This window comes from Thalia democratica, chromosome 4 (genome assembly GCF_965202585.1).
Source record: "Thalia democratica chromosome 4, ktThaDemo2.hap1.1, whole genome shotgun sequence".
Taxonomy (NCBI): Eukaryota; Metazoa; Chordata; class Thaliacea; order Salpida; family Salpidae; genus Thalia; species Thalia democratica.
In genome coordinates this window covers 51,016,198-51,031,113 of record NC_139168.1, presented here as the reverse complement: position 1 = coordinate 51,031,113, position 14,916 = coordinate 51,016,198, and the positions used below count along the sequence as shown (strand labels likewise).

At 23.5% G+C, this 14,916-nt stretch overlaps 1 protein-coding gene across 1 annotated transcript; it reads left to right on the top strand.

Moving 5' to 3' along the window:
* The first annotated feature begins 1,152 nt into the window (after nt 1–1,152).
* Nucleotides 1,153–13,117, top strand: LOC145834578 (armadillo repeat-containing protein 1-like). Its single transcript, XM_082942038.1, has 7 exons — nt 1,153–1,372; nt 1,597–1,718; nt 2,294–2,382; nt 4,217–4,332; nt 6,232–6,348; nt 10,251–10,356; nt 12,088–13,117. Exons 1-7 carry the CDS (start codon nt 1,232–1,234, stop codon nt 12,240–12,242), a joined length of 846 nt encoding a protein of 281 aa, XP_082798164.1. The 5' UTR covers nt 1,153–1,231; the 3' UTR covers nt 12,243–13,117.
* The last annotated feature ends 1,799 nt before the right edge of the window (nt 13,118–14,916 follow it).

The window sequence follows — 14,916 nt, the reverse complement described above, 5'->3', positions numbered from 1 at the left end:
TAAAATAGTTCTAAAAAGACTTTTTTCTCAAACAACTACTACTAATATATTCTACCATGGGCTAGTTTTTGGTTATTCAGGATGGCATCTTGCTTTTAATAGAGGCAACCTTTTAATAGATTTGACTTTTAGCTTTATTTTTCCTAACCCAACACACAAGGTAAATAATAAAACTTTAAAGTCTTAGAATATTTTAGATTAGTCTAGAATTTAAAGTTTACATCATAACCTTTAAACAACTTAGAATTTGCTATTTTTCTTTAAAAAAAAGATGAAGTGTTGAACAAAAATAATTGAACATCATTTAATTTTGAACATTTTTGCTTGGAGTCCTGAAAGTTTTGACTTATTTTTTATATATGTCTAACAGTGTCAATAAGATGTGTTTAGTGTTGTTATTCGAAATAAAAAATATGTACAATGACCATAATCTTGATTAATTTGATTTTGACTTATGGATCTTATAAGTCAAACAAATATAAGTCTAATGTATAACTGTGTAATGTATAAACAAATATAACTTAAATGCTTATAAAAAGGTAAATTGTATTTATTAATATACTGTTATAAAACAATGCTTTGTCCAGTAGTGCTATCAGCAGTTATAAATCAATTCAGTAAAACTCATTTAAATTATATAAAAAAATTATAAACCAAACAAAAAATTTAGCTTATCAAATAAAACAAAACAGGGCTAAGTACACTTATATGTAATATTTGAATTTTATAAATTAAATTACAGAAGTACTATCATATTAACAGCTACAATAAGGTAAATGATAATAAAAATACAACAAATAGTTAAACTTTGACTTTAAAAACATTAGCTATCTTCTAAATAAAAAATTTTTGTTTGTTAGTGTAATTATTTAAGCTGTTCAAGTATTTCACCAAATTTGGGTATACTTTTCCTAAAACTAAAAATTATTCATTAATTCTTTTTACTTGATATACCCCTTTAACTATTTTTTAACTAGTCTTATATAAATATAAACTATTAATTTTTTTTCATGAAACTAAAGAAAACATATTTTAAATATAAGATATATCAGTTCAAATGAATTAAAATTTGTTAGTTTTTGAAATAATAGTTTTATCTCACATGTTTTGATATTCAACTGATTTTTTTACAAGTTTTCAATTTTAGATTTGTCTATGTTTTCTTGGTTTACTTTTTTTAATCTAGCTAAACAAGAGAAAAAGGTCTGAATATTTTATATACACAATAAAAATGGACAATGAAACTTGTTTAAAAGTAGTAACTGAGCTAAAAAGATTGATTGAAAATCCATCTTATAGAGAATATATTATGAGAAATGATGTAAATTCACTCCTTATCTTTATAGATCCTAACGAATATTCTGAAGATGTTGTAAGTTTTTGAATTTTTGCTAACATAGAAATGATAATATTAATTATTTGTTTTACTCATTTGATTTTCATAGGTTATTAAAGTAAAATAAAATAAGTAAAATAAAAAATAGCTGTTGAAATAGTTATAAATGATCACATAAGTTATAATTTATTGTTTACAGTAAATTTAAATAGATAATAGTAGTTAAGATAAAAATAATATTTTAACAGTTTTTTTTTCAGGTTAGAGAAGCTGTTAAGTGTATTTACCTTTTATCAAAGCAAGCTGCTAAAAATATATATACCAGAATAAAAATGAAAGATACAGTTGGTCTTTTAGAATCGCTCGACAAAGTGCAGCAAACGTATGTAATTTATAGATGCTCATACATGTTATTGTACAAACCATTAAAAGTTAGATATATGCAACACTTATTTAGTTATTACTTAGAAGTATTTAAAACATTAATGTCTTCTCAATATTTCTCTAAGTTTTAGGTAGTTAAAAATAAACTCATTATAAAACTCAAAAAGTCTGAAAGGTTTTGTATTTAAAGAAAGTTACTGTTTTTAATTTTTTTCTAAGGAGTAAAATTAAACGTAAACAGGGATTGTATATATTGAAATTTATCTAAATATTGTTAATAATATTTCTATTATCAGTTTTATTTTTTATTTATTTAATCATTACTCACATTTAATATATAAACTTGTACAAAACTACTTTTTACTGATTTAATCATTGATTACTGGTTATTACTAGTAAATACTAATTATATTAATTTCATATTTTTTATTTATTTATTCTAGCTAACCTGATTCACATTGATTGATTAAATATTTTTTATGCAGTAGAACTGTTTATGTGGTACTTTGGTATTTAGAAATTAAACTTTAAACTATTTGGACCTTAGTTATAACAATTTATTACTACTTTTAGAGAAGAATATTCCCCAGACATTAAAGCAAATGCTATAAAGGCAAAAAAGTTACTAACTGATGTTAACAACACTTCAGTAAACTCTGGAGGTAATGTTTTTAACAAATTGTATTAAAAAAAACTAAAGTATTATATATTAGACTAATAATTAAAACCGTTTATAGTTAGTGTTTTGCTTTTTCTTTTTTAATAAATAAATTTATTCATACAAGTTTTGTTAAAAAATACATAAAAAATATTTTAAGCTTAATTTTAAAGCCTTTTGCTATTTAATACTAATTAGAATGATATTGTTTTCTATCTAAATAGTCATGGTGATGTGTCTAAAAAAGTATTTTGTATGTGAGTTTATAATGTATTTAAAGCAGTAGTAGACCCCTTTAAATCCTGATTATTTATGAAATAAAAGTATGTGTTACAATATCAGTAATTATTTATGCTTAAGTTTATAGGATAATTGTCATTTTTAAATTTTCATGAAGTCTTGATTTGTTATTAAATGCTGTGATTGTGTTTTTGTTTATGGAAATTTTTAATGATATCTAGAAATAGTTTCTTTTTTTTTAAGTTGTCCATCTTAGTTTCTCCCTACTTTTCTAAGTCAACATTTAACTATTTTGTGTCTTGTTGCAGTTTATCAGGATAGTATACTTTGATCGCCCAAGATTTAGCTTACTAGCAATAATACCAGTACTAGGTATCTTTGGTTATCCTTATTCATTTGTCTGACATGTCCAGGGATAATTTTGAGAAGACATCATGAACATAGTTTGTAGACCACATTTAGACAGCTTTCTCAGTAAATGCATATGGAAGACTTTATTTTCTTCTATTGAGCAGTGTATATTAATCAGGACTAATTGTACTAAGATAACGAGCACTGTACATCATAATAGTATTAAGTCTTACAAATAAGCTGGAGATTTTTCTGTAAATCTGTTTATTGCAAGAAATAGTGGTAATTGTCTCACCAGTTTGTCTGTTAATTGTGAATCCTAAGTATATAAATTTGTCAACCACTTCTAATTACTATTTGTTGATATTGATCTTAGTCGATGTAGTTGCAATTACTAGAACTTTACTGAGGCTGATAGTGAGTCCAAAATCTACTCATGTATTACTATATCGAACCATCAAAATTTGAAGCTGTGATTAATTGTGTTATAATACTGCAGCATCATCTGATCATCTTCAAATATTATGTCTCCTTTTGTTGTAGTTATTTATTTAGTTTATTCCTTGCTTTTATACAAAAGAGGTCGAAAGTTTTTCCTTTAATACCAAAAAATTATTTAGGAAGCAGCAAAAATAAAACTTTAAAAAGTGTTGGAACTAGTGATTCCAAGTAAAAAAAAACATTTATAAAGTCTTTTGAACAAAATCAACTAAAGCATTAAATGACTTAAGTTAAATTTACATTTAATAAGTTTTACTTATTTTTTGGATGGTTAATAATCCATTTCTTACTCTTTATATTTTTTCTATAGTATACTATAAAAATGTTTTTTATTTGAATAAACCTGAACATTTTCATTTTTTAAATGTGCAATATTTTTAAATTTATAACCTACCTTAAAACTTATGTTTAAAAACATTTTATTTTTTATTTATTTTGAACTTTTAAAAAGATAACTAACTTTAAAGCTATCTGTTGGTTTTTTAAAACAGTATTTTTTTTAATGTGTGGTTGCATCTCGCATTACTTAAATCAATCAACTAAGAAAATAAATTTTAATTCAACATTTAAGAGATTAATTAATGAATTAAACATAATATAATTTAGATTCGCTTAATTTTTTCATTGCTTAATTCATCATATATAAGTTTAGAAATAGGTATAAATTACATATAATTTTTTACTCTAAAAATAACTGAGTATTTTTTTATAAAAGAAAAAAAATACTTATTTTATAACTTTTTTAGATGGAACACTAAAAAAGAGACCTCAACAGTCTAACAAAAAAAATAAAATAAAATTTTTGTCATGTAATGCAAAAGCAAAAGAAGTTGTTCTTGAGATAGAAGGGTTAAACGATAAGGTTGTTTAAAACACTTTTTTATAAAATTTAGCCTTTTTTACTTAATTAATCAAGCTAGCAGTTAGTTTTTACCGCTTTTTTGATTTCGAAATAACTTTTGAGGTATAACAATCAAATTTAGAGAGTTCTATAGGTTCTTTGTGGAAGGCACAATTTAATTTAGTTTTTAGAGAGTTTGTTTTGAAACAGTTTAGATTAATCTTTTATAAATTTTGAACAACTTGTTAAAACAGACTTTTAAACATTTGTTTCTTTTAAAAATAAAAATTAAGCAAAAAAAAACACTTTTTTTACGTTAAAAATATTTTTTTGTATGTTTTTTCAAAAATTAGCTTTCAATACTTTGTTTGTAATATCAAAAAGAAAATATTCTAAAAATTTGAAGTAAAATGCTCTAAAAATGAAGGAAAATATAAAGTTTGTTATTAAGAAAAAACTTTGTAAAGAAAGTCTGCCTTGAAAATATTTTATTGTTTATGGTTGTATTGGATTTTTTCACAATGGTGTTATATCTCAAAAGTTAATTTAGTCTTTTGTTCTTTAAAAAGTATCTTATAGTATATACTCTAAGCTTTCAAATAAAAGCTAATGCTAGTTTTCGTTAAAGAAAAAGGACCTTCCCATGCCCTTAAAAATAAATTACTATAAACTAGTAATTATTGAACTGATTAAAAATTTACTAATGTTAAAAGGGTAAAAACAAACAAAAATACTTGTTATATACTTCAATGGAACTATTAAAGAACACATGAATAAAAAATACAGTTAATGATTAATATTTTAAACATACTTATTTATAAAACGCTTTGTAATCAAGTTTTAAATCCAATATAAAAGTTATGTTCTGTATACTGAAAAGTTTCTCTGTACTTAAAATTTTTATTATTTTAACAAATTTTATTGCGATTAAACATCTACACAAGTTCAATAGTTAATAACCTATATTTTTCATTATATTAGAACTTGTTTCTAAAAATGTACAGTATTACTAACTATTACTGTTTGTATTATTTGAAACATTACTTATTGAACATTGACTTTTAAAGTACAAATTTTAAAATTTATAAAACTCATTACTAGTAAGTTTATTTTTTTATAAATTTAAGTATTATCAATCTAAATAAAAAAAGTTAAAATAGAAGTTACAGACTTACTGTAATAGTTGTTAAAACATTAGTTAAAAAAAGTTGCACAAAATTTCAAATTCCAACAATTTAAGTTGAAAAAAAAATCATAAGGCTCTAGCTCAAAAAGTAATACATACTTTATTTAAATAGAAAATGTGTATTAAGGTCTAGTTAGTACATAAAACACTTTTTTTTTGCAAATAGAACATTTATTTAAACTTTTTTAAAAGTTACTTAGAATTACTAAATTTCAAAACTTTGTTTAGCCATTTCTCCTAGAGTATTAAAAAGTTTCCAAAGAAAAAAACAGTGTTTGTAGGTTATTTAGACCTACATACGCATCTTTTTTTTCAAAAGCATATTCTTTTTTGAGTTGGGGCCCTTTAAATTTTTTTTCAAGAGTTTGAATTGTCAGAATTTAAATTGTTGGAATTGGAATAGTTATAAAATTTTTAGTAAAATAGTCTTTTTTAGCTTGCATCTTCTCTAAGGAAATTATATATCATAAGTTACTTTGAATATGGTTATGTGGTAAAAAGGTCTAAAAGCTAAAAGAAGACTAAAAAATAAGGCCAACATATTAGAAATAAGGTGAAACCTCTATGGCCTTCATTAAATTATTTTATCTAAATTTATATTTTTTAATACATGTAAGGGTTATAAACATATTATTTTCTACTTTGACTCTTATAACTTTATAATAATACTTAAATTTGTATACTACTTTAAACTATTGAGAACTTATACAACAGATTAAAACTCTAACAAACAGATTTCAAGACAGACTATTATTGACAAACTTATAAAAATTAAAGGAGTGATATCATTAACTTTTAACATGAAGAAGAAAAGATGTTTTGTTAGAGCAAAAAATGAACTTTCTATTGATGTTAGTAAACTAATAGTTTTAGCTTTTAAGTAAAAATTAAAAGTAGAAAATAATATTGTAAAATAAACTGAACACCGCCCAAAAGCGTGAGTTTAAGAGACAGATACAATTTTCTACAAAATTTTATTCTTTAATACATTAACCAAGAATCATCACAGACTATAATAGTTTTTTATCTGTATTTAATAAGACTTTATTAAATGATCATTACTTTTGCCCATATTCTTTTGTATAACTTTATTATTTTTTATGTTTATTTTTAGTTGAAGATTTGTTTTTTTTTCCACATATTTTTAAGTAACATATTCTTCAAGTGCTAAGGTTTGAAAAAAGTTTGTTGAGCACAAAATTTAAAGCGCCATCTCATACGGATGGTTACTCTAATTGTAGTCAAGTTTATGTCAAAGTTAAAAAATTATTATTATTTAAGAAATCTCTTAATATTCTTATTTTTGTTAATTTTGATACAAAATTACTTATATTTAAAAAAGTTCCTATAACATGTCATTGATTTTGCTTGAATTTTAAACTACCATAAAGTTTACTTTTTACTTATTTTGTTAGTTATTAAACTTTTAAGCACAGTAAAGTTAAGTCCTAGTCGACAGCTAAATTAGTAGTGATTGCTTCTATGTAAGGCTGCTATCTCACCTCAAAGTTTTACAAATTTTAAATATTATTATGTTATATTCTTTATTTAAAATGCTGTTTAAAAGCAAATAAAAATGGTTTTTTTTAAACAAAACAGCTAAAACGTAACTATTACTAACATTAATTTTCATAAAGCTAAATATTCTTTTAATAATAAAACATCACATCGTAAACTATTTATTTTATATCGAAACTCTTGCTAAAAAAGAAAAAATGAAAGTTTTTTGCTAGTGCTTTTTCGTTTCTTAGCAAAAAATTCACGGAATTGAACAAGTTGTGACAAACATTTTGGAGTAGCTTCTGATTAAACACAATAGTAGCCTTAATAATCATCCATTTAATGTATTGTTTCACTGTGAAAGAATAGACATTTTGATGATTGTTGAACATAAATTTTGTCTATAACCTCCTCATCATCCTGTTTTATTTGTCTCCAGGAATCAGTAAAATAGCTCGTTCATTCGCTCATACCGAGGACCATCGCAACTTATCCAGTTTTGGATACTATCGTCTGTAAGTATCTGAAGTAGACTAGATATATCTTTCTAATTAGCACATTATTTTCATTATTAAATTTTAAGTTTCAAAGTGAATGCATTATTTGTAGCTTAAATAATTTAATCTAGTTTTCGACTGAAACTAGTCAAATTATTGTGGGACTAGATTAGCAAGGAAGCGCTATAATATGTTTTAAAATTTTGCTAAGTAACACATGCGAATTTAAAAAAAGTAAGTTTTTATAGGTATATTATATTCTACAAGCACCTAAATAAAATCTGTTATAAGGCAAGAATGATTTTTATATGGGATTTAAGTATAAAATGATTGTAATTTTGAAGTTATATATGATAAGAATAAAATACGTAATAAATAACCTTTTTATTAAATGCTACTTTAAGTTTTAATTTTTTGTTGATAAAACTTTTAAATAGAAAATATTTAAATTGATTTAGAGATTTAATAAATTCTTACAAAAGTTATTACATAATACATACCTACCCTAGTTATTAAAAATGTATTAAGTATATTTCTTCAAGTTATTAATTTTGTTGTTTAAAACATAACTTCTTAATTTCTAGGTATTTATTAATTAGAAATAATGAATTAGTTCAGCAATGTTTTTATCACTAATTTCGTAATAACCCAATAGTTTAAATTAAACTATTTAGTTAAAAAAATTCATAATTTCAATAAACAAGTTTTTAGTCGTTAGTATATTTCTGTAGAATATATAAATAAGACTCATATACAAAGTTGCCAAAAAACCTGTAATGTTGGAAAAACTTGGAATTTCACAATTTAAACTAAAAAAACCTCAAAAAACCCGGAATTTCAAAAATTTTGAAAAAAATATGTAAAAGCCTAGAATTTTGAACAATTGTTACTGTAAAATAATGAAATTTTTATTTGACACACAAAGTTTATCTTGTAGAAAAAAAAATGTTATAACTATTTTTTTTGATTAATAAGTATTTTGATTAATAATAATTTTTAAAAACTTTAAAGTGTTTTTTCTAATGCTTTTGTACTATTTAAGACAGTTTTTTACCTCAAACTTAATTTTATACTAAAATGAAAATAAATCAAAATTCTTGTTTTTAAAAACGTGGAAGAAATTCAAAAAGCCTGAAGAAAATTTCTCAAAAAACTTTGGCAACCCTGTATATACTATTAATGATTTTACCAAAGTTTAAGTATGCATGCCTAACTTTAAACATGTATGAGTTTTTCCAGTAGAATCTTAAATTTAAAAAAATCATACTTCAACAGCATTTTTAAATTTTGAACGTTAAGCATGATATAAAAAGACAGAAAGAAATAGTTTTGATAACAACAGAACTGATAAAGCTTAAGATAAGCAATTAAGAATTTGAGTGTTAGCTTGTTACTATAAATAGCCACTTTTCAATTTTATCATGCATGCTTCTAGTGACTTGACTTATTTTCATGCTTTCTTAGTTTTAGTGTTATTTTTATTAAATATGCAAATATATTTTATGTATAATAGTTTCTATTTGTTAACTTAACAATACAAACTGTGTATATGTATGTTAATTTAGTATGCTGCAGCTATTGTTTCAGTCAAGAATCAAAAACTTTTTTTCCAGTTTAAAATAACGTTCATGGTTTTAACTTGTTTTAAAGTTGAAACTGGTGATGAATTGCTACAAATTTTACTACAACTTTAAAAATTTAATTCAATTAATTATAAAAAAAAAAATGTTTAAATATTAAAACAACTATTTTTTAAACTTAACAATACCAAACAATTGTTTTTATTTATAGAATTATAACGATAATTACAAATTAAACAACCTTCTATAGTTGATTTTAAAAAGTACTTTTTAGTTTTCAACTTTGCAGGTATTTAAAATTACAAGAACATCAGTATAAGCTCAACAAAAACAAGTATTTTTTACTGTTTGATTTAATATTATTATTATAATTTCTAAGTTATAACAAATATGATAAGACTGTTATGGTAGTAGCAGTAAGTATGCAAAAGTGTTAATTTTTTTTAATCATAATATTTTGTTTTACTTGACCCTTGCTAAAGTGTTTGCATTTTTTTGTGCTTGCTAAAAGATCAATAGTAAATTATTACGTAGAAAATAATATGTCAATTTTCTTTTTAGTAATTATGTGGGTATTTACTAGTTGTTTATGGATCCAAAGATTTACAATTTATAGTATTACATATAATAACAAAATAAAAGTAATAACAAAAATAACAAAAAAAGTAATATTAATGATAATAATAAGCATATAATTAAATTGTAAAAAATAAGTTTTTTATTCTATTATAATAAAAACAATACTTAGACTTAGTTAGACTTTAACTATAGTAGATTGAACACAAAATGTAGACAATTAAAAAAAAAAAAGAAACTATATGTCCGTATTTATAGCAACTACCGTTTTAAAATGTAGAGTATGACTTGAAACTAGAAGTTACCTGAAGATAAAACGTGCCTTGTCGGCTGTTTTTTTATTAAGTCAATTTTTTTATGAAGTTTTAAAACTTTTTTATGTATATAAAAAAACAAACTTTGTCGTTTCAAAGAAAGTAATAAAAAATTTATTTTAAATTACAAATGCTAAGAAACTTTGAGATAACAATTTATTTTGCAAAAATTTTAAGTAGACAAACTTCATTTCAATAATATAAAAAGTACTGTCGTTACAAACTAAAACATTACTAATTTTTATATTTAATTCGAAATGTTTGTAAACCAATTTTTTTTTGATAGGATTTAGGAAAAGCAGTATCATCTACGGAAACAATGACAGCGCGCCAAGTAATTAAAAACAATAAAGGAGAAGAATATACAACTGCAATATATTCTCCATGTCAAGGTTAGTATTATTATTATTATTATTAAACTGTCAATTTCAAGCCTTAAAGTTAAAAAAGGTTGAATATAATACTTTATGGACTCATAGAGATTTTATTATGATTTCCGGCCACTCATGTTTTTAGAATGAAATTGATTTTTAAAAATATGAAATTCACTGATTATGAATTTATCGTTAAATAAAAATGTAATTTCAAGTTTTTACTTATAAAAAGTTCAAGTCATCGTTATAATAAAAATAAAATAAGATATAAAAAAGTTTTATAAAGAATTTTATAATAAGTCAGTAGTCGTTTAAGAATAACTCGCCGGATTTTGTTAGCATAGTATCTCGCGGAAAGACATATTTTGGTAGCTAAAATAAAGTATATGTTTGACAAGCATGTAACATAAAATATTTACTAAATTTTGATATGAAAGCTTGCAAATGCTTACTTAAAATTAAAAAACGGTTTATTTTTAAACTCTTTTAATTATAATTCTACCTATTTAAGAATTTTTTGCAGGTTTTATTATATTTTTAGAAGAGTCAAAGGAAGTATGCCTGATATTAACGTTCATAGTTTACACACTAGAAATTAATAAATTTTGCGATTGAAAATGATGAAATAAATACAGTTATAGTAATAATAACTTTTTAAAACAATTGACTTAACATTACTGAGTAGTTACGAAAGTAAGTATTAAATGTATATAGTCTTAAAAATCAGCTTGTTTTCATTGATATGATTAAACATTTGTATGTTTAATATTTTTAGTTTTATAAAAGACAGAAGTGCATACAATATCTATTTTTTTAGTTATTTACTTTGATCGGACTAAAATTCGAATACTAGACAGTTTATATACTGTAAAGTGCTATAAACATAGTTTCTTGATAATATTAAAGATTATAACGATTAATCAAACCCGGTATAATAAGCTAAATAACTCCACGTAGCTTATTGAATACACAAAAGTTTATCTTTATATATAGTTAATTGGAAAAGTTAGGTTATTTTAAACACAAAATTTATGTCTAGAAGTATTATAACAAAGCTAGATTTTAAAAATCTACAGCAATCATTTCAATTAAAAAGCTATGAAAATGCAAAAAAATAAAAATCACCTAGAAGTACATGCTAAGACCATCCTGGTCAATCGGAAATGCTTATCCTATTAATGACACCGTTTACTTAACCTTCAAACCTTACATTTGGTTCTTGGGTAAGTGGCACACCATGTCATTTTGGAACCACCGAAACAGGAATGTGCTCTTATTTACTTTTTAATTGATTGACCAGTAGTGGCACCATTGAAATTGTTACCAACATCGTCCAGAGAATCATAAAATTCATGACTACGTAGGGTTCCATAACTACTATGGAACACCTGTCAATCTTTGTACTTGTTCTAATATACTTGTTTGAACATTGGATTCTGCTGTAACAAACATTTTAACATCAGATAGGTTAATGATAATATCTGCTGCTTATGTAATTTTGACCACTGTCAAAGTAAAAGGGTAATGTACTTTTTGCGCGCTTTTAAAATTTAATAGTCACTTATCAATCAAGATAGTTACAAAATTTGAAACTAAAATTAGTATTTAGTTAGTATTTGGCGCAGTGATTGTAACACCTCTTGGGAAGTGGATTATCTAAATAAAGTTTAAACTTTAAGAGACAGTCATAAAAAACTACTTAATTGTTATGACTACTGTTTTTATTTACAAACTATAAATTGCAAATAGATTTGGAAACTGCGGAATACTTAGATGAAGAAATCACTGAAAATTCAGAAACTCCTAACAAAAGCACATTAAGTAGTCATGGAATTCCAGTTAAGCAGGCTTACGGCTGGTTTTCAAATATTGTTTCCAGCGTTAATAAAAATTTATACTGGTAAAATTATTAGCTAGCTAACTAAAATTGAACATTTTTTTCAAAAGAATATTTAACCTTAGAAGTCGAACTACTTAAAAAAGCCGTTTTTAATGGGCTTGTCTTAATTTATTAAGGATTGTTTCTTTACTTTTATCTGCATGCGTAAAATGTTTGGAGCATTACACTACCAAACTGAAAATAATAAAGTTAGTTTGTTTTTGAATTAAATATTTTTTATTTATGATTGAGCTTCTTATTAGAAGTTGAGTGAGTATTTTGTGTAAAGCACTTTTTTATTAAATTTTTTTTATTTCGGTAATTTAATTGTTTTCGGAATAATAGTCAAAGTATGAGACTTTTTATGATAGTAAAATAGAAAGTAAGTTGAACTTTAGACCTTTTATAGCTTGCATAGTATAATTTGTTATAGCACCTTTCATTTAGTGTTTAAAAGTATTCAGGTTTATAACTTTAATTTTTTCTCGTACATTTTTTAATAAGACGCTAAGTTAGAAAAAATTTATAATATTAATAAATAGTTTATACTAACGACAAAGTCGGTATTTGAAAAAAAATATTTTAGTGTTAGTAAACGTATTTTATAATACATTGTACTGTTACACACTGTATACGATTTTTATTATATAAACTTAACGCTCGCTTTTTTTTTGTTGCTATTATAAATAGAGACTTAAGTATAGAATAGTTTTAGTTTCGTAAAGAGTTTTTAATAGTTTTTTTTTGTATAATAATGGTGGTTTTTTATTTGTATGTGATGCAAATAAATAATATCTGTTATCATTGAAGTAGTAATTAAAATTAGAAACTTCCTCCTTTTTTTTATATTCTACGTACTACCTAAAAGTGTATCAAAAAAACAAATTTATAAGTAAAATTTGTACCATTTAAATGTTTTAATATTTTTCAAACTGTTTTGATATATTAATAATATTTTGAACTGTATAAACTACACATTCTATTTTAAGGTTAATAAAATACTAGTACTCGTTTTTACTTTTGTAATTAAAAATTCACTATAAATCTATATTACGAAAATTTTAACATAAACACAGTACTACAAAAAACATAAGCTTGCATAAAATTACAATCATGTAGCTACATTAGTTTTTTGATGTAGCTACAATAACATTTTATAAGAATTAACTAATCTTGTAATTTAAAAAAAAATGTTTTTAAGGAGATTTTATGTTACTGAAGAACTAAATTAAAATTAGATAGAAAATAAATAAGTGTAAAACGTCTGCATAGCAACTATGTATATATAGTAAAATGTTTTACTGTATTAATAAGTAAGTTTTTTAAAATAAAGCATTAAAGTAAAATTTTAAGATCAAGAATACTTTTAAAGTTACTCAAAATATTTTAAAATAGTAGTTACCTGTTTGTTTGGAAATACTTTAAGTGAATGTAAAACTGTCAATTTTGTTTCATTACGTTTAGAATACACAAATAATGTCTACAAACTTAATTAGAGTTACACAATAAAATACTTAATTTGAAATTTTAAAGGTTTCATTATACATAGTTTGTGATAAATAAAATAAAGTTTAAAATATTTTAGAGAAATTTTATTTCAAAAACGTAAACAAATGCTGTTTATTTTTTCAGTATAAAAAATATTTATTTATAAAAACAAGCTACAGCGATTCAATCAACTCCCATTCAAGTAAAATCTTAAAAATAGTAATAAAATTTCAAAACATACCAGTTAAATGTTTGTTTGTTACGAATTAAAGATATTAAAGATTACGTAGGTGCATCAGTTTACTCAGCACTATCTGGCTGAAAATTAATTTTACTTCAAGAATCATTAAGTTTTAGTGAACTTTGGTTTATTAAAAAAACTACAGTTTGAAAAAAGTCATTGCTCTGTTTTATAAAATTGTGCTAATGAATTTTTGTATACTTTTTGAATAGATTATTGCGGTTACACAAGAATTCGAAACTTTGACAGCAAAGTTATTATGGTTTTTAATTGCATAAAATAAATTCTGACTTTTAAAATCTCAAATCCGACAATGTAAGCTAAGATAATTCGAAGTATGACATTTTAAACTTCAATAACATGTTAAACAGTAAAAGATTCTTCTGCTTTCTAGAACTTAATTATTTATAACTTTTTCTTCTAGCTAATGAAATTAAACTAATGACTCTTTTGTTTATTTTATAAAAGGACAACAAACACTATTAAACATTTTATTTTTGGAAACTTAAAGACGAATAGTTACACTAATTTAGTTTAAAAAAAGTTTGATCTTGGTATTGTTTTTTACTAATAATTTTAAACATAAATCACACATTTAAAAAAATTCTGTCGATTAATTTCATTCAGCAGATCGTTGGAATAAGCTTGCTAAAAGTTGATAAGAATGTGGTGTAAATTTAGTTGTATATAATGATTTTTAATATCGAGCTAAAAATAGTTACGTTAAAAGAGTTAAGTGTAAAAATATTTTCACATAAAGTCTAAAAGTGCTCTGCCCAAAACGACGCGAGGTCAAAGAATCTAAAGCAATACCTAATAGTTGCGATTTTCAACTTCGCGGCAAAATGGATGATTCGTGCCTGCAGTAAGACATACTGAATTTCCATATACACTTTAACAACTTTGTACCTTTTAGCCTAAAATTTTAAAGTTATTGCAAAAACTATAGTAGTTTTTGTTTCTTTTAAAA